This window comes from Salmo salar, chromosome 20, assembly GCF_965601325.2.
Source record: "Salmo salar chromosome 20, fSalSal1, whole genome shotgun sequence".
Lineage (NCBI taxonomy): Eukaryota > Metazoa > Chordata > Actinopteri > Salmoniformes > Salmonidae > Salmo > Salmo salar.
The window spans coordinates 90039244-90061338 of record NC_138310.1 but is presented as its reverse complement, the minus strand read 5'-3'; the positions used below and the strand labels follow the sequence as shown (position 1 = coordinate 90061338).

The 22095-nt window shown below is 41.8% G+C and overlaps 1 protein-coding gene across 1 annotated transcript in view; it reads left to right on the top strand.

Annotated features, from left to right (window-relative positions):
* LOC106581537 (1,4-alpha-glucan-branching enzyme) overlaps window positions 1–22095 on the top strand; it is a 323607-nt gene that overhangs the window by 54953 nt on the left and 246559 nt on the right. The window contains exon 3 of the mRNA XM_045704110.2: window positions 6069–6184. Coding sequence (XP_045560066.1) covers window positions 6069–6184 — 116 coding nt within the window. The remainder of the gene's footprint in view (window positions 1–6068; window positions 6185–22095) is intronic.

Here is a 22095-nt window from a genome sequence, read left to right as displayed (position 1 = left end):
CAGAGAATGTATGAGAAAGAGAGAGGGATTAGAAAGCAGAAAGAAGCTTCAGAGAATGTATGAGAAAGAGAGAGGGATTAGAAAGCAGAAAGAAGCTTCAGAGAATGTATGAGAAAGAGAGAGGGATTAGAAAGCAGAAAGAAGCTTCAGAGAATGTATGAGAAAGAGAGAGGGATTAGAAAGCAGAAAGAAGCTTCAGAGAATGTATGAGAAAGAGAGAGGGATTAGAAAGCAGAAAGAAGCTTCAGAGAATGTATGAGAAAGAGAGAGGGATTAGAAAGCAGAAAGAAGCTTCAGAGAATGTATGAGAAAGAGAGAGGGATTAGAAAGCAGAAAGAAGCTTCAGAGAATGTATGAGAAAGAGAGAGGGATTAGAAAGCAGAAAGAAGCTTCAGAGAATGTATGAGAAAGAGAGAGGGATTAGAAAGCAGAAAGAAGCTTCAGAGAATGTATGAGAAAGAGAGAGGGATTAGAAAGCAGAAAGAAGCTTCAGAGAATGTATGAGAAAGAGAGAGGGATTAGAAAGCAGAAAGAAGCTTCAGAGAATGTATGAGAAAGAGAGAGGGATTAGAAAGCAGAAAGAAGCTTCAGAGAATGTATGAGAAAGAGAGAGGGATTAGAAAGCAGAAAGAAGCTTCAGAGAATGTATGAGAAAGAGAGAGGGATTAGAAAGCAGAAAGAAGCTTCAGAGAATGTATGAGAAAGAGAGAGGGATTAGAAAGCAGAAAGAAGCTTCAGAGAATGTATGAGAAAGAGAGAGGGATTAGAAAGCAGAAAGAAGCTTCAGAGAATGTATGAGAAAGAGAGAGGGATTAGAAAGCAGAAAGAAGCTTCAGAGAATGTATGAGAAAGAGAGAGGGATTAGAAAGCAGAAAGAAGCTTCAGAGAATGTATGAGAAAGAGAGAGGGATTAGAAAGCAGAAAGAAGCTTCAGAGAATGTATGAGAAAGAGAGAGGGATTAGAAAGCAGAAAGAAGCTTCAGAGAATGTATGAGAAAGAGAGAGGGATTAGAAAGCAGAAAGAAGCTTCAGAGAATGTATGAGAAAGAGAGAGGGATTAGAAAGCAGAAAGAAGCTTCAGAGAATGTATGAGAAAGAGAGAGGGATTAGAAAGCGGAAAGAAGCTTCAGAGAATGTATGAGAAAGAGAGAGGGATTAGAAAGCGGAAAGAAGCTTCAGAGAATGTATGAGAAAGAGAGAGGGATTAGAAAGCAGAAAGAAGCTTCAGAGAATGTATGAGAAAGAGAGAGGGATTAGAAAGCAGAAAGAAGCTTCAGAGAATGTATGAGAAAGAGAGAGGGATTAGAAAGCAGAAAGAAGCTTCAGAGAATGTATGAGAAAGAGAGAGGGATTAGAAAGCAGAAAGAAGCTTCAGAGAATGTATGAGAAAGAGAGAGGGATTAGAAAGCAGAAAGAAGCTTCAGAGAATGTATGAGAAAGAGAGAGGGATTAGAAAGCAGAAAGAAGCTTCAGAGAATGTATGAGAAAGAGAGAGGGATTAGAAAGCAGAAAGAAGCTTCAGAGAATGTATGAGAAAGAGAGAGGGATTAGAAAGCAGAAAGAAGCTTCAGAGAATGTATGAGAAAGAGAGAGGGATTAGAAAGCAGAAAGAAGCTTCAGAGAATGTATGAGAAAGAGAGAGGGATTAGAAAGCAGAAAGAAGCTTCAGAGAATGTATGAGAAAGAGAGAGGGATTAGAAAGCAGAAAGAAGCTTCAGAGAATGTATGAGAAAGAGAGAGGGATTAGAAAGCAGAAAGAAGCTTCAGAGAATGTATGAGAAAGAGAGAGGGATTAGAAAGCAGAAAGAAGCTTCAGAGAATGTATGAGAAAGAGAGAGGGATTAGAAAGCAGAAAGAAGCTTCAGAGAATGTATGAGAAAGAGAGAGGGATTAGAAAGCAGAAAGAAGCTTCAGAGAATGTATGAGAAAGAGAGAGGGATTAGAAAGCAGAAAGAAGCTTCAGAGAATGTATGAGAAAGAGAGAGGGATTAGAAAGCAGAAAGAAGCTTCAGAGAATGTATGAGAAAGAGAGAGGGATTAGAAAGCAGAAAGAAGCTTCAGAGAATGTATGAGAAAGAGAGAGGGATTAGAAAGCAGAAAGAAGCTTCAGAGAATGTATGAGAAAGAGAGAGGGATTAGAAAGCAGAAAGAAGCTTCAGAGAATGTATGAGAAAGAGAGAGGGATTAGAAAGCAGAAGATGGAGGGTTTCCTCAAGATGTTCTCTTCTCACAGAGCTACTCTTTCTCTTTCTGATTATAAAGATGGGTGTTATAACAAAACAATTTATGAATGAAAAGTGTTTCTGGAAAGATGTTTAATATCTGCAGCGATGTTTTTCCGATAGGCTACTTTTATTGTTGATCACCCGTAAAAATACAATAAAACGTTGGAGAGTTAGCCCGGTAGGCATGTCGATTCATTTGGTTTTTGGTGACAAACTTTTTGTTTGCGTCTCCACATTTTATATTTCTCACTTTGCGTTAATGCATTTGTTAATTAAAAGTTACTACTGTGAAGTGAACATGTTTTAGGATAAGAATTCATTTTAAAGTTAAAGAAAATGTTTACGCTTACTTTGTTTTAGTGATGGGACGCATGATACCAAATCTACGAGGCTTGATTCAAATGTACAAGTAGTCTGATCCAATACCACAGTGATTATATTGATGCTACTTTCCAATAAATGTCGAGGGTCTTATTCTGGTGACATGATCTTGCCTGCCGTTATAGGCTATATTCATAATGTATCTGTGGTTTAAAGCGCTTGTGACAAGACCGTAGTGGGCACATTCGCTATCTAACGCATTTACTTTCAGACAAAACCATCAATAGAGCTGAAAATGGAAATCCGTGTAACTTTTACATGCACTACATCACCACGCACACACAGCCTTTTATCAGCAGGTCAATTTGATGGAAACTCATCTATAGTGGGGAAAATGTGCATATTGTTTTTATGCTGATTTAAAAAAATAAAAATATATTTTTAAATATTCGCATGAAAATCTGTCACCAATTGGATAGAAACCTAGCTAGTGATGTAGTTTGCAGCTTTGGACACCAAACTGCCATTTGACGGATGTAGGAAGTGCTGGACAGGGCGTGCCGACCCCTGCTGGAAGCTTTTTGTTTTTAATCGACATTTTTCACCTCGTCAGGTGGAAAGATGGCTCAGGTCATAGATTCCTCTGCCACGTGGGTCTATCTGTAAATCGCAGCACAGTAGTATCGAATCTTGAGAGAGCCTATTTCGATTTGTTTTCCCCTCAGTGATTGTGAATGAAACAGCTGTTTTTGATAATTATGAATTATGTATTCAAAGGTATTTAAAAAAAAAAATATATATATATATATATATTTTATTTATTTTATTTATTTTTTGTCAAAGTGCGTTAAATATGTTTAATTCCTTAGTTCAAACGCCATTCAAAATTGTCAGACAGTTGCCACATGATAAATGACGTACAAAGCTTCGTTTTGATCCTGCTGTGGATTTCAAAACATTGACCTCTACTGGACACCACAAACAAACAAACAAACAAACAAATGATCCTACTCTTGCTTGACTAGTGTCTCAGCCTGTAAAGCAGCGGTGAATAGGACTCTTTGGAGGCACAGGATCCAGTTCCTGTTTTTAGATCATAAAAACTAAATTATATGCACCTCCGGAAATTGCAGCCCAAAATAAATGCTTCACAGAGTTCAACAGACACATCTCAACATCAACTGTTCAGAGGAGACTGCGTGAATCAGTCCTTTGTGGTCGAATTGCTGCAAGGAAACCACTACTAAAGGACCCCAATAAGAAGAGACTTGCTTGGGCCAAGAAACATGAGCAATTAGACCAGTGGAAATCTGTCCTTTGGTCTGATGAGTCCAAATTTGAGATTTTTGGTTCCAACTGCCGTGTCTTTGTGACGCAGAGTAGGTGAACGGATGATCTCTGCATGTGTGGTTCCCACCGTGAAGCATGGAGGGGGTGGTGTGCTTTGCTGGTGACACGGTCAGTGATTTATTTCGAATTCAAGGCACACTTAACCAGCATGGTTACCACAGCATTCTGCAGTGATACGCCATCTCATCTGGTTTACGCTTAGTCCCGCTATCATTAGTTTTTCAACAGGACAATGACCCAACACAGCTCCAGGCTGTGTAAGGGCTATTTGACCAAGAAGGAGAGTGATGGAGTGCTGCATCAGATGACCTGGCCTCCACAATCATCTGACAACCCAATTGAGATGGTTTGGGATGATTTGGACCGCATAGTGAAAGAAAAGCAGCCAACAAGTCCTCAGCATATGTGGGAACTCCTTCAAGACTGTTGGAAAAGCATTCCAGGTGAAGCTGGTTGAGAGAATGCCAAGAGTGTGCAAAACTGTCATCAAAGCAAGGGGTAGCTACTTTGAAGAATCTGAAATACAAATAATATTTAAGACTTTTTTTTGGGTTACTACATGATTCCATATGTGTTGTTTCATAGTTTTGATATCTTCACTATTATTCTACTATGTAGAAAGTAGTAAAACATTTACAAGCACCTTGAATGAGTAGGTGTGTCCAAACTTTTGACTGATACGGTATATATTTTTTTTCTTTGAACATTAAACGTGATCAATGACATCTGAAGCTTTGCTTGATAAGTGCACTAACTTATGTTACTCTTCGTCCTGTTTAGTTTGGAGTTTGTGCTGGTTAAAGTGGCTACATCTCAGGTGATTTGTACAGGCAGTGGTTCAGGACAGGTTGTGGCTGTTTCTCAGGTGATTTGTACAGGCAGTGGTTCAGGACAGGTTGTGTCTGTTTCTCAGGTGATTTGTACGGGCAGTGGTACAGGTTGTGTCTGTTTCTCAGGTGATTTGTACGGGCAGTGATACAGGTTGTGTCTGTTTCTCAGGTGATTTGTACGGGCAGTGGTTCAGGACAGGTTGTGTCTGTTTCTCAGGTGATTTGTACGGGCAGTGATACAGGACAGGTTGTGTCTGTTTCTCAGGTGATTTGTACGGGCAGTGGTACAGGTTGTGGCTGTTTCTCAGGTGATTTGTACGGGCAGTGATACAGGTTGTGTCGTTTCTCAGGTGATTTGTACGGGCAGTGATACAGGTTGTGTCTGTTTCTCAGGTGATTTGTACGGGCAGTGGTTCAGGACAGGTTGTGTCTGTTTCTCAGGTGATTTGTACGGGCAGTGATACAGGACAGGTTGTGTCTGTTTCTCAGGTGATTCGTACGGGCAGTGATACAGGTTGTGTCTGTTTCTCAGGTGATTCGTACGGGCAGTGGTACAGGACAGGTTGTGGCTGTTTCTCAGGTGATTCGTACGGGCAGTGATACAGGTTGTGTCTGTTTCTCAGGTGATTTGTACGGGCAGTGATACAGTGATGCAGGGCGGGGATGCAGGACAGTGATGCAGGGCGGGGATGCAGGACAGTGATGCAGGACAGTGATACAGCGATGCAGGGCGGGGATGCAGGACAATGATGCAGGGCATTGATGCGGCAATACAAGGCAGTGATGCGGTGATGCGGCGATGCGGCGATGCAGGGCAGGGATGCGGCGATGCAGGGCAGGGATGCGGCGATGCAGGGCAGGGATGCGGCGATGCAGGGCAGGGATGCGGCGATGCAGGGCAGTGGTGCGGCGATGCAGGGCGGCGATGCGGCGATGCGATGCGGCGATACAGGGCAGTGATGCAGTGTTACAGGACAGTAATGCGGCGATACCGGGCGATGTTACAGCGATACGATACAGTGCGGCGATAGAGAGCGGTGATACAGGACAGGTTGTGGCTGTTTCTCAGGAGCCTGCTGGTAGTTTAGTACTTAGTAAATATTCTAAATACTTTTGGTGCCAATTTATTATCAATTTTGCAAATGCATGCCCACATATTGGGCAGAAAAACACAATGTCAATGTCTGGCATCTCCCTGCTAGGCCTACATCCAGACTACTTCACATTTAGGTGAATGTAGCCTATATTTTTATAGTACAGAAATCGAAATACTATATATATTATTCTATGTACAGTATGTGTAGTAGAAACATTAAATAAATCATTATCTTCTGTTTCATAGATGGCTGGGACAACTTCTCTCACCCGTACAAGAAGAAAGAGTTTGGAAAATGGGAACTGTGTCTGCCCCCCAAGCATGACAAGTCACCAGCCATCGAACACAACACCAAACTCAAGGTAGGCTTACAGTAATGTTATATATTATCCAGGTAGGCTTACAGTAATGTTATATATTATCCAGGTAGGCTTACAGTAATGTTATATATTATCCAGGTAGGCTTACAGTAATGTTATACACTGCTCAAAAAAATAAAGGGAACACTTAAACAACACAATGTAACTCCAAGTCAATCACACTTCTGTGAAATCAAACTGTCCACTTAGGAAGCAACACTGATTGACAATACATTTCACATGCTGTTGTGCAAATGGAATAGACAACAGGTGGAAATTATAGGCAATTAGCAAGACACCCCCAATAAAGGAGTGGTTCTGCAGGTGGGGACCACAGACCACTTCTCAGTTCCTATGCTTCCTGGCTGATGTTTTGGTCACTTTTGAATGCTGGCGGTGCTTTCACTCTAGTGGTAGCATGAGACGGAGTCTACAACCCACACAAGTGGCTCAGGTAGGTCAGAAACAGACTCCATGAGGGTGGTATGAGGGCCCGACGTCCACAGGTGGGGGTTGTGCTTACAGCCCAACACCGTGCAGGACGTTTGGCATTTGCCAGAGAACACCAAGATTGGCAAATTCGCCACTGGTGCCCTGTGCTCTTCACAGATGAAAGCAGGTTCACACTGAGCACGTGACAGACGTGACAGAGTCTGGAGACGCCGTGGAGAACGTTCTGCTGCCTGCAACATCCTCCAGCATGACCGGTTTGGCGGTGGGTCAGTCATGGTGTGGGGTGGCATTTCTTTGGGGGGCCGCACAGCCCTCCATGTGCTCGCTAGAGGTAGCCTGACTGCCATTAGGTACCGAGATGAGATCCTCAGACCCCTTGTGAGACCATATGCTGGTGCGGTTGGCCCTGGGTTCCTCCTAATGCAAGACAATGCTAGACCTCATGTGGCTGGAGTGTGTCAGCAGTTCCTGCAAGAGGAAGGCATTGATGCTATGGACTGGCCCGCCTGTTCCCCAGACCTGAATCCAATTGAGCACATCTGGGACATCATGTCTCGCTCCATCCACCAACGCCACGTTGCACCACAGACTGTCCAGGAGTTGGCGGATGCTTTAGTCCAGGTCTGGGAGGAGATCCCTCAGGAGACCATCCGCCACCTCATCAGGAGCATGCCCAGGCGTTGTAGGGAGGTCATACAGGCACGTGGAGGCCACACACACTACTGAGCCTCATTTTGACTTGTTTTAAGGACATTACATCAAAGTTGGATCAGCCTGTAGTGTGGTTTTCCACTTTCATTTTGAGTGTGACTCCAAATCCAGACCTCCATGGGTTGATAAATTGGATTTTCATTGATTATTTTTGTGTGATTTTGTTGTCAGCACATTCAACTATGTAAAGAAAAAAGTATTTAATAAGATTATTTATTTCATTCAGATCTAGGATGTGTTGTTTAAGTGTTCCCTTTATTTTTTTGAGCAGTATATATTATCCAGCTGGGCCTACAGTACTGATATATATTATCCAGCTGGGCCTACAGTACTGATATATATATTATACAGCTTGGCCTACAGTACTGATATATATATTATACAGCTGGGCCTACAGTACTGATATATATTATCCAGCTGGGCCTACAGTACTGATATATATATTATACAGCTGGGCCTACAGTACTGATATATATATTATCCAGCTGGGCCTACAGTACTGATATATATATTATCCAGCTGGGCCTACTGTACTGATATATATTATCCAGCTGGGCCTACAGTACTGATATATATTATCCAGCTGGGCCTACAGTACTGATATATATATATATATATTATCCAGCTGGGCCTACAGTACTGATATATATTATCTAGGTAGGTCTACAGTACTGATACATATATTATACAGCTTGGCCTACAGTACTGATATATATTATCCAGGTAGGGCTACATTAATGATATATATTAAGATGGGCCTACAGTACTGATATATATATATATATTATCCAGCTAGGGCTACATTAATTCTATATATTAAGATGGGCCTACAGTACTGTTGTCCTGGCCACTGTAGAGTCGGGTCTGTATCTGTACCGCTACATCCTCTTGGTCTGTTTCTGTACCGCTACATCCTCTTGGTCTGTTTCTGTACCGCTACATCCTCTTGGTCTGTATCTGTACCGCTACATCCTCTTGGTTTGTATCTGTACCGCTACATCCTCTTGGTCGGGTCTGTATCTGTACCGCTACATCCTCTTGGTCTGTTTCTGTACCGCTACATCCTCTTGGTCTGTTTCTGTACCGCTACATCCTCTTGGTCTGTTTCTGTACCGCTACATCCTCTTGGTCTGTTTCTGTACCGCTACAGCCTCTTGGTCTGTATCTGTGCCGCTACATCCTCTTGGTCGGGTCTGTATCTGTGCCGCTACATCCTCTTGGTCTGTTTCTGTACCGCTACATCCTCTTGGTCGGGTCTGTATCTGTGCCGCTACATCCTTTTGGTCGGGTCTGTATCTGTACCGCTACATCCTCTTGGTCTGTTTCTGTACCGCTACAACCTCTTGGTCGGGTCTGTTTCTGTACTGCTACATCCTCTTGGTCTGTTTCTGTACCGCTACATCCTCTTGGTCTGTTTCTGTACCGCTACATCCTCTTGGTTTGTATCTGTACCGCTACATCCTCTTGGTCGGGTCTGTATCTGTACCGCTACATCCTCTTGGTCGGGTCTGTATCTGTACCACTACATCCTCTTGGTCGGGTCTGTATCTGTACCGCTACATCCTCTTGGTCGGGTCTGTTTCTGTACCGCTACATCCTCTTGGTCGGGTCTGTATCTGTACCTCTACATCCTCTTGGTCGGGTCTGTTTCTGTACCGCTACATCCTCTTGGTCTGTTTCTGTACCGCTACATCCTCTTGGTCTGTATCTGTGCCGCTACATCCTCTTGGTCGGGTCTGTATCTGTGCCGCTACATCCTCTTGGTCTGTTTCTGTACCGCTACATCCTCTTGGTCTGTTTCTGTACCGCTACAACCTCTTGGTCGGGTCTGTTTCTGTACTGCTACATCCTCTTGGTCTGTTTCTGTACCGCTACATCCTCTTGGTCTGTTTCTGTACCGCTACATCCTCTTGGTTTGTATCTGTACCGCTACATCCTCTTGGTCGGGTCTGTATCTGTACCGCTACAACCTCTTGGTCGGGTCTGTATCTGTACCGCTACATCCTCTTGGTCGGGTCTGTATCTGTACCGCTACATCCTCTTGGTCGGGTCTGTATCTGTAGCGCTACATCCTCTTGGTCTGTATCTGTACCGCTACATCCTCTTGGTCTGTATCTGTACCTCTGCAACCTCTTGGTCGGGTCTGTATCTGTACCGCTACAACCTCTTGGTCGGGTCTGTATCTGTACCTCTACACCCTCTTGGTCTGTATCTGTACCTCTACATCCTCTTGGTCGGGTCTGTTTCTGTACCGCTACATCCTCTTGGTCTGTTTCTGTACCGCTACATCCTCTTGGTCGGGTCTGTATCTGTGCCGCTACATCCTTTTGGTCTGTTTCTGTACCGCTACATCCTCTTGGTCGGGTCTGTTTCTGTACCGCTACATCCTCTTGGTCTGTTTCTGTACCGCTACATCCTCTTGGTCTGTTTCTGTACCGCTACATCCTCTTGGTCTGTATCTGTACCGCTACAACCTCTTGGTCGGGTCTGTATCTGTACCGCTACAACCTCTTGGTCGGGTCTGTATCTGTACCTCTACACCCTCTTGGTCTGTATCTGTACCGCTACATCCTCTTGGTCGGGTCTGTATCTGTACCGCTACATCCTCTTGGTCGGGTCTGTATCTGTACCGCTACAACCTCTTGGTCGGGTCTGTATCTGTACCTCTACACCCTCTTGGTCTGTATCTGTACCGCTACATCCTCTTGGTCGGGTCTGTATCTGTACCGCTACAACCTCTTGGTCGGGTCTGTATCTGTACCTCTACACCCTCTTGGTCTGTATCTGTACCGCTACATCCTCTTGGTCGGGTCTGTTTCTGTACCGCTACATCCTCTTGGTCTGTTTCTGTACCGCTACATCCTCTTGGTCTGTTTCTGTACCGCTACATCCTCTTGGTCTGTTTCTGTACCGCTACATCCTCTTGGTTTGTATCTGTACCGCTACAACCTCTTGGTCGGGTCTGTATCTGTACCGCTACAACCTCTTGGTCGGGTCTGTATCTGTACCGCTACAACCTCTTGGTCGGGTCTGTTTCTGTACCGCTACATCCTCTTGGTCTGTTTCTGTACCGCTACAACCTCTTGGTCGGGTCTGTTTCTGTACTGCTACATCCTCTTGGTCTGTTTCTGTACCGCTACATCCTCTTGGTCTGTTTCTGTACCGCTACATCCTCTTGGTTTGTATCTGTACCGCTACATCCTCTTGGTCGGGTCTGTATCTGTACCGCTACAACCTCTTGGTCGGGTCTGTATCTGTACCGCTACATCCTCTTGGTCGGGTCTGTATCTGTACCGCTACATCCTCTTGGTCGGGTCTGTATCTGTAGCGCTACATCCTCTTGGTCTGTATCTGTACCGCTACATCCTCTTGGTCTGTATCTGTACCGCTACAACCTCTTGGTCGGGTCTGTATCTGTACCGCTACAACCTCTTGGTCGGGTCTGTATCTGTACCTCTACACCCTCTTGGTCTGTATCTGTACCTCTACATCCTCTTGGTCGGGTCTGTTTCTGTACCGCTACATCCTCTTGGTCTGTTTCTGTACCGCTACATCCTCTTGGTCGGGTCTGTATCTGTGCCGCTACATCCTTTTGGTCTGTTTCTGTACCGCTACATCCTCTTGGTCGGGTCTGTTTCTGTACCGCTACATCCTCTTGGTCTGTTTCTGTACCGCTACATCCTCTTGGTCTGTTTCTGTACCGCTACATCCTCTTGGTCTGTTTCTGTACCGCTACATCCTCTTGGTCTGTATCTGTACCGCTACAACCTCTTGGTCGGGTCTGTATCTGTACCGCTACAACCTCTTGGTCGGGTCTGTATCTGTACCTCTACACCCTCTTGGTCTGTATCTGTACCGCTACATCCTCTTGGTCGGGTCTGTATCTGTACCGCTACATCCTCTTGGTCGGGTCTGTATCTGTACCGCTACAACCTCTTGGTCGGGTCTGTATCTGTACCTCTACACCCTCTTGGTCTGTATCTGTACCGCTACATCCTCTTGGTCGGGTCTGTATCTGTACCGCTACAACCTCTTGGTCGGGTCTGTATCTGTACCTCTACACCCTCTTGGTCTGTATCTGTACCGCTACATCCTCTTGGTCGGGTCTGTTTCTGTACCGCTACATCCTCTTGGTCTGTTTCTGTACCGCTACATCCTCTTGGTCGGGTCTGTATCTGTGCCGCTACATCCTTTTGGTCTGTTTCTGTACCGCTACATCCTCTTGGTCGGGTCTGTTTCTGTACCGCTACATCCTCTTGGTCTGTTTCTGTACCGCTACATCCTCTTGGTCTGTTTCTGTACCGCTACATCCTCTTGGTCTGTTTCTGTACCGCTACATCCTCTTGGTTTGTATCTGTACCGCTACAACCTCTTGGTCGGGTCTGTATCTGTACCGCTACAACCTCTTGGTCGGGTCTGTATCTGTACCTCTACACCCTCTTAGTCTGTATCTGTACCGCTACATCCTCTTGGTCGGGTCTGTATCTGTACCGCTACATCCTCTTGGTCGGGTCTGTATCTGTAGCGCTACATCCTCTTGGTCTGTATCTGTTTCTGTACCGCTACATCCTCTTGGTCTGTTTCTGTACCTCTACAGCCTCTTGGTCTGTATCTGTTTCTGTACCGCTACATCCTCTTGGTCTGTTTCTGTACCTCTACAGCCTCTTGGTCGGGTATGTATCTGTACCGCTACATCCTCTATGTTGGGTCTGATTTGTAACAGAGAATGTGCTCTCATTAGCTGGTTAAAGGGGCAATCCGCAGTTGAAACGATAACAAAGCCTACTGTTTCGGTAAAAAGCTGAGGGGATGTGGCTGTAGAAATTTAACCACTCTCAAATTCATAGACACAAGTATGGATGCAAGGACTGACATATCAAAATGATGGTTTTAAGCATGCTTTGAGGCTATACAGTGTTTTGTTTACAAACGTGGGAGTAAAACATTGACTGCTGTATATGATCAAGGTAGCCTACAGTACTATAGTTTTTGTTCTGATGGGGTATGCTCATAAGGCATGTATCCCTTATATTCTGGTAGAATCAATGGGTACATTTCATACATACAAGTCCAGAAATGGATGTAGCAACTGCATATTGCCCCTTTTTTTAACGTTAAGTCTGTCTGCTAGACTCCTACACACTGTGGGTTGAAGCTAAGGAATGCAACTCTGTGGTAGAATACAGCAGGATAGTGGATAGTTACAATATATCTGATGAGAGAATCACGACTGTTTCTACATCCCTCTCTCCCTCATCCCTCTCTCCCATCTGGAGTTCTTATCTGCCCTACTATTATACTGCTCTCTCCCTGTCTGTCTCTCTGTGTCCCTCCCTTCCTCTCTCCCTCAAGCCTCCTCCCTCATCCCTCTAAGCTGCTTGGCTCTTGGTTCTGCCTGGCTCGGAGTTTCCTCATCTAAATTAGTTCCACAGCTAGTCCTTCCTGGAACCAAGGGTCCTGCTTCTGTCTGTCTGTCTGTCTGTCTGTCTGTCTGTCTGTCTGTCTGTCTGTCTGTCTGTCTGTCTGTCTGTCTGTCTGTCTGTCTGTCTGTCTGTCTGTCTGTCTGTCTGTCTGTCTGTCTGTCTGTCTGTCTGACAATATTATATAGTATAATGTAAGTGAATATGCTATTATCCTACAATATTATATAGCATAATATATAGCATACGTACATACGTACGAACGAAGGGCCCTGCTCCTGTCTGTCTCTGTGCGTGCGCCTGTACACCAAGGGCCCCGCTCCAATCGTTTGTTTCATGTAAAGCAGTTGCCCTGTGCATCATTCTGTTGCGCTCTCTGCTTCTGGGGAACAATATGCCAACTGCAAACGAGCTCTTAGTTCATTGTCTTCATGTCTTTTTTTTTATTTTCCTAAAAGCTACATCAGTGTCTCTCTCTTGGTTAATTGCTGTCACAGTCTGTCCTTGTAGAGTGTTCCTGCACAGGTTTTCCAACACAGCTCTGTGGCTGCTGCCTGCCGTACTCCACACAGTGTCAAATATTTTTTCTCTTCAAACTTCACCGTTCTAGTGCCTGTGCAGCTTCATTTACATGATACTATATTATACTTTAGTACCAGAGCCAATTAACTTAAATGATACTATATAATACTGTAGTACCAGAGCAGCTTCCCTTACTATATACTATATAATATTTTAGTATAATAGCAGCTTAACTTACATGATACTATATTATACTGTAGTACCAGAGCAGCTTCACTTACATTATGCTATATAATATTGTAGGATAATAGCATCATAACTTACATTATGCTATATAATATTGTAGGATAATAGCATCATAACTTACATTATGCTATATAATATTGTAGGATAATAGCAGCTTCACTTACATTATGCTATATAATATTGTAGGATAATAGCAGCTTCACTTACATTATGCTATATAATATTGTAGGATAATAGCAGCTTCACTTACATTATGCTATATAATATTTTAGGATAATAGCAGCTTCACTTACATTATGCTATATAATATTGTAGGATAATAGCATATTCACTTACATTATGCTATATAATATTGTAGGATAATAGCAGCTTCACTTACATTATGCTATATAATATTGTAGGATAATAGCATATTCACTTACATTATGCTATATAATATTGTAGGATAATAGCATCATAACTTACATTATGCTATATAATATTGTAGGATAATAGCAGCTTCACTTACATTATGCTATATAATATTGTAGGATAATAGCAGCTTCACTTACATTATGCTATATAATATTGTAGGATAATAGCAGCTTCACTTACATTATGCTATATAATATTGTAGGATAATAGCATATTCACTTACATTATACTATATAATATTGTAGGATAATAGCAGCTTCACTTACATTATGCTATATAATATTGTAGGATAATAGCAGCTTCACTGACATTATGCTATATAATATTGTAGGATAATAGCATATTCACTTACATTATGCTATATAATATTGTAGGATAATAGCAGCTTCACTGACATTATGCTATATAATATTGTAGGATAATAGCAGCTTCACTGACATTATGCTATATAATATTGTAGGATAATAGCAGCTTCACTGACATGTAGCAGTTGGTGTTTTTATTCCTCTGTCACCTCTCACCCCAACCCTGACTGCTGCCTCCCTGCTTCCCTCTCTAATATGCTTCCAGTTGGTGTTTTTATTCCTCTGTCACCTCTCACCCCAACCCTGACTGCTGCCTCCCTGCTTCCCCCTCTAATATGCTTCCAGTTGGTGTTTTTATTCCTCTGTCACCTCTCACCCCAACCCTGACTCCTGCCTCCCTGCTTCCCCCGCTAATATGCTTCCAGTTGGTGTTTTTATTCCTCTGTCACCTCTCACCCCAACCCTGACTGCTGCCTCCCTGCTTCCCTCTCTAATATGCTTCCAGTTGGTGTTTTTATTCCTCTGTCACCTCTCACCCCAACCCTGACTGCTGCCTCCCTGCTTCCCTCTCTAATATGCTTCCAGTTGGTGTTTTTATTCCTCTGTCACCTCTCACCCCAACCCTGACTGCTGCCTCCCTGCTTCCCTCTCTAATATGCTTCCAGTTGGTGTTTTTATTCCTCTGTCACCTCTCACCCCAACCCTGACTGCTGCCTCCCTGCTTCCCCCTCTAATATGCTTCCAGTTGGTGTTTTTATTCCTCTGTCACCTCTCACCCCAACCCTGCCTGCTGCCTCCCTGCTTCCCTCTCTAATATGCTTCCAGTTGGTGTTTTTATTCCTCTGTCACCTCTCACCCCAACCCTGACTGCTGCCTCCCTGCTTCCCCCTCTAATATGCTTCCAGTTGGTGTTTTGGTATTTTATCGGGATCCCCATTAGCTGTTGTGAAAGCTACCCCTGCTCTTTCTGGGTTCCACATGAACGATGACATATTACAGAACATTAATAGACAAGAACAGCACTACATGCATTTTATACATAAACACTATCTATTTATAATTATTATATTTTTTTATTTAACCTTTATTTAACTTGGGAAGAGATTTGTCAGGATTTATAATTATTATTATTTTTTTACTGGGAACTCATTCCAAAACAGACTGCAACTATTTAAGGGTTTCAGTGACTTCATTTAGCTGTGGTTGTTGACCCATATATGGTTGAATCATCAGCAGACATGGACACACACAGCCTTTGTTTAATGCCAGTGGCAGATCATTGGTAAAACTAAAGAAAAGAGTAGAGGGCCTAGAGAGCTGCCCTGCGGTACACCACACCCTACATGTTTGACATAAGAGACGCTTCCGTTAAAGAAAACCCTTTGCGTTCTATTAGATAGATAGCTCTGAATCCACAATATGGCAGAGGTTGAAAAGTCACAACACATAAGTGTTCTCAACAACAGGTTGGGGTCAATAATATCGAAGGCTGTACTGAAATCTAACAGTACAGCTCCCACAATCTTCTTATTATCAATTTCTTTCAACCAATCATCAGTCATTTGTGTCAGTGCAGTACATGTTGACTGCCCTTCTCTGCCAGCATGCTGAAAGGCTTGTTGATAGCATTGTATTTTCCAGTATCCAACACCGTACCACTACCAGAGCAACTTGGGTAGCAGTTGTTTTCATTCCCACCCCACCCTGCTCTCCTCTCTAATAAACCTCTAATTCTAGTCATTTAGTCTGTAGTCCTAGCCCTTCAGGTCTGTGTCCCAAATGGCTCCCTATATAGTGCACAACTTTTGAACAGGGCCCATAGGGGACTAGGCACTATGTAGAGAATAGAGAGCCATTTGGGAAGCAGCATGACTCTGGCCCTCCTACCAATCCGTTTCTCCAGCTAGCTATCAGTCTGTCGAGAATCTTTATAAAGTGTGTTGCTGGGGGGTCCAGAATAGGCCTAGTTGTCCCCAGGTGGGCCACATGTAATGAGAACATCCCAGTGGGGAAGGCTGCCTGGGTGGAGGGAGCTAGGAGGGGAGCTAGGAGGGAGCTAGGAGGGGGTTAGGAGGGAGCTAGGAGGGGGTTAGGAGGGGGTTAGGAGGGAGCTAGGAGGGGGTTAGGAGGGAGCTAGGAGGGGGTTAGGAGGGAGCTAGGAGGGAGCTAGGAGGGGGCTAGGAGGGAGCTAGGAGGGGGTTAGGAGGGTTACAGGGGGGTGGCAGACACACACACACACACACACACACACACACACACACAGGGGTTACAGGCAGGTGGCACACACACACACACACACACACACACACACACACATACACACACACACACACAGGGGTTACAGACAGGTGACACACACACACACACACACACACACACACACACACACACACACACACACACACACACACACACACACACACACACACACACACACACACACACATACACACACACACAGGGGTTACAGACAGGTGACACACACACACACACACACACACACACACACACACACACACACACACACACACACAGGGGTTACAGACAGGTGGCAGACACACACACACACACACACACACACACACACACACAGGGGTTACAGGCAGGTGGCAGACACACACACACACACACACACACACACACACACACACACACACACACACAGGTGGCAGTGGGGGGCCATCATTCCCTCTCCACAGAGGTGGTCAGAGTTAGGCTAATTATGTTCTAATTCTCCTGCTTTTTCTCTTCTCTCCTCTCTCACACAAACACTCTTTCACTCTTTTTCTCTGTCCCTGGCGGGTCAGAAAGGAATCTGACTGACTGGTTAATAGAACCAATAATGGATGATAGGCAGCCGCAGCAGCATTACTACCCTTTTGATCTCATAGATTTATGATTTTCACAGATTGCTCTCTCTCTGACTCCCACTGCATCCCAAATGGCACCCTATTTCCTATTTAGGGACATGAGGCTCTAGTCAAATGTAGTGCACTATATAAGGAGTAGGGTGCCAGTTGGAACCCCATCCCCCCTTTCTCTCTGGATGGGAAGTTGTGACTGATCCTAGCCGACAGCATTAGCACCGCAGGGAGGACGAAATGGCACTCGGTTCAGTCCTCACACACACACACACACACAGTCCTCCCTCACCTAGATTAAGAGATGTGAAACACAGGCCTGTCAGTTAACCTATCATTAAGAACCCCTATAGAACCGTTTATCATACCTTCCAATAACATCATCTAGAATGAAATGAGCTTCCGATAACATCATCTAGAATGAAATGAGCTTCCAATAACATCATCTAGAATGAAATGAGCTTCCAATAACATCATCTAGAATGAAATGACCTTCCGATAACATCATCTAGAATGAAATGAGCTTCCAATAACATCATCTAGAATGAAATGAGCTTCCAATAACATCATCTAGAATGAAATGAGCTTCCAATAACATCATCTAGAATGAAATGAGCTTCCAATAACATCATCTAGAATGAAATGAGCTTCCAATAACATCATCTAGAATGAAATGAGCTTCCAATAACATCATCTAGAATGAAATGAGCTTCCAATAACATCATCTAGAATGAAATGAGCTTCCAATAACATCATCTAGAATGAAATGAGCTTCCAATAACATCATCTAGAATGAAATGACCTTCCAATAACATCATCTAGAATGAAATGACCTTCCGATAACATCATCTAGAATGAAATGACCTTCCGATAACATCATCTAGAATGAAATGAGCTTCCAATAACATCATCTAGAATGAAATGACCTTCCAATAACATCATCTAGAATGAAATGAGCTTCCAATAACATCATCTAGAATGAAATGACCTTCCAATAACATCATTTAAGATGAAATGAGCTTCCAATAACATCATCTAGAATGAAATGAGCTTCCAATTACATCATTTAAGATGAAATGAGCTTCCAATAACATCATCTAGAATGAAATGAGCTTCCAATAACATCATCTAGAATGAAATGACCTTCCAATAACATCATCTAGAATGAAATGACCTTCCAATAACATCATCTAGAATGAAATGACCTTCCAATAACATCATCTAGAATGAAATGACCTTCCAATAACATCATCTAGAATGAAATGACCTTCCAATAACATCATCTAGAATGAAATGACCTTCCAATAACATCATCTAGAATGAAATGACCTTCCGATAACATCATCTAGAATGAAATGAGCTTCCGATAACATCATCTAGAATTAAATGAGCTTCCGATAACATCATCTAGAATGAAATGAGCTTCCGATAACATCATCTAGAATGAAATGACCTTCCGATAACATCATCTAGAATGAAATGACCTTCCGATAACATCATCTAGAATGAAATGAGCTTCCAATAACATCATTTAAGATGAAATGATCTTCCAATAACATCATCTAGAATGAAATGAGCTTCCAATAACATCATCTAGAATGAAATGACCTTCCAATAACATCATCTAGAATGAAATGAGCTTCCAATAACATCATCTAGAATGAAATGAGCTTCCAATAACATCATCTAGAATGAAATGAGCTTCCAATAACATCATCTAGAATGAAATGACCTTCCAATAACATCATCTAGAATGAAATGACCTTCCAATAACATCATCTAGAATGAAATGACCTTCCAATAACATCATCTAGAATGAAATGAGCTTCCAATAACATCATCTAGAATGAAATGACCTTCCAATAACATCATCTAGAATGAAATGACCTTCCAATAACATCATCTAGAATGAAATGAGCTTCCAATAACATCATCTAGAATGAAATGAGCTTCCAATAACATCATCTAGAATGAAATGAGCTTCCAATAACATCATCTAGAATGAAATGAGCTTCCAATAACATCATCTAGAATGAAATGAGCTTCCAATAACATCATCTAGAATGAAATGACCTTCCAATAACATCATCTAGAATGAAATGACCTTCCAATAACATCATCTAGAATGAAATGAGCTTCCAATTACATCATTTAAGATGAAAAGAGCTTCCAATAACATCATCTAGAATGAAATGACCTTCCAATAACATCATCTAGAATGAAATGACCTTCCAATAACATCATCTAGAATGAAATGAGCTTCCAATAACATCATCTAGAATGAAATGAGCTTCCAATAACATCATCTAGAATGAAATGAGCTTCCGATAACATCATCTAGAATGAAATGACCTTCCAATAACATCATCTAGAATGAAATGAGCTTCCAATAACATCATCTAGAATGAAATGACCTTCCAATAACATCATCTAGAATGAAATGACCTTCCAATAACATCATCTAGAATGAAATGACCTTCCAATAACATCATCTAGAATGAAATGACCTTCCAATTACATCATTTAAGATGAAATGAGCTTCCAATAACATCATCTAGAATGAAATGACCTTCCAATAACATCATCTAGAATGAAATGAGCTTCCAATAACATCATCTAGAATGAAATGACCTTCCAATAACATCATCTAGAATGAAATGACCTTCCAATAACATCATCTAGAATGAAATGACCTTCCGATAACATCATCTAGAATGAAATGAGCTTCCGATAACATCATCTAGAATGAAATGAGCTTCCGATAACATCATCTAGAATGAAATGAGCTTCCGATAACATCATCTAGAATGAAATGACCTTCCGATAACATCATCTAGAATGAAATGACCTTCCGATAACATCATCTAGAATGAAATGAGCTTCCAATAACATCATTTAAGATGAAATGATCTTCCAATAACATCATCTAGAATGAAATGAGCTTCCAATAACATCATCTAGAATGAAATGACCTTCCAATAACATCATCTAGAATGAAATGAGCTTCCAATAACATCATCTAGAATGAAATGAGCTTCCAATAACATCATCTAGAATGAAATGAGCTTCCAATAACATCATCTAGAATGAAATGACCTTCCAATAACATCATCTAGAATGAAATGACCTTCCAATAACATCATCTAGAATGAAATGACCTTCCAATAACATCATCTAGAATGAAATGAGCTTCCAATAACATCATCTAGAATGAAATGACCTTCCAATAACATCATCTAGAATGAAATGACCTTCCAATAACATCATCTAGAATGAAATGAGCTTCCAATAACATCATCTAGAATGAAATGAGCTTCCAATAACATCATCTAGAATGAAATGAGCTTCCAATAACATCATCTAGAATGAAATGAGCTTCCAATAACATCATCTAGAATGAAATGAGCTTCCAATAACATCATCTAGAATGAAATGACCTTCCAATAACATCATCTAGAATGAAATGACCTTCCAATAACATCATCTAGAATGAAATGAGCTTCCAATTACATCATTTAAGATGAAAAGAGCTTCCAATAACATCATCTAGAATGAAATGACCTTCCAATAACATCATCTAGAATGAAATGACCTTCCAATAACATCATCTAGAATGAAATGAGCTTCCAATAACATCATCTAGAATGAAATGAGCTTCCAATAACATCATCTAGAATGAAATGAGCTTCCGATAACATCATCTAGAATGAAATGACCTTCCGATAACATCATCTAGAATGAAATGAGCTTCCGATAACATCATCTAGAATGAAATGAGCTTCCGATAACATCATCTACAATGAAATGAGCTTCCAATAACATCATCTAGAATGAAATGAGCTTCCAATAACATCATCTAGAATGAAATGAGCTTCCAATAACATCATCTAGAATGAAATGAGCTTCCAATAACATCATCTAGAATGAAATGAGCTTCCAATAACATCATCTAGAATGAAATGACCTTCCAATAACATCATCTAGAATGAAATGAGCTTCCAATAACATCATCTAGAATGAAATGAGCTTCCAATAACATCATCTAGAATGAAATGAGCTTCCAATAACATCATCTAGAATGAAATGAGCTTCCGATAACATCATCTAGAATGAAATGAGCTTCCAATAACATCATTTAAGATGAAATGATCTTCCAATAACATCATCTAGAATGAAATGAGCTTCCAATAACATCATCTAGAATGAAATGAGCTTCCAATAACATCATCTAGAATGAAATGAGCTTCCAATAACATCATCTAGAATGAAATGAGCTTCCAATAACATCATCTAGAATGAAATGAGCTTCCAATAACATCATCTAGAATGAAATGAGCTTCCAATAACATCATCTAGAATGAAATGAGCTTCCAATAACATCATCTAGAATGAAATGAGCTTCCAATAACATCATCTAGAATGAAATGACCTTCCGATAACATCATCTAGAATGAAATGAGCTTCCGATAACATCATCTAGAATGAAATGAGCTTCCGATAACATCATCTAGAATGAAATGAGCTTCCAATAACATCATCTAGAATGAAATGAGCTTCCAATAACATCATCTAGAATGAAATGAGCTTCCAATAACATCATCTAGAATGAAATGAGCTTCCAATAACATCATCTAGAATGAAATGAGCTTCCAATAACATCATCTAGAATGAAATGAGCTTCCAATAACATCATCTAGAATGAAATGAGCTTCCAATAACATCATCTAGAATGAAATGACCTTCCAATAACATCATCTAGAATGAAATGACCTTCCGATAACATCATCTAGAATGAAATGAGCTTCCAATAACATCATTTAAGATTAAATGACCTTCCAATAACATCATCTAGAATGAAATGACCTTCCAATAACATCATTTAAGATTAAATGACCTTCCTTTCCCTTCTGATTCATGGATTTATCAACACTTTTTCTTGATTTTTGTCTCCCAGGCACTCAAAGATAAGTTCACACACACAC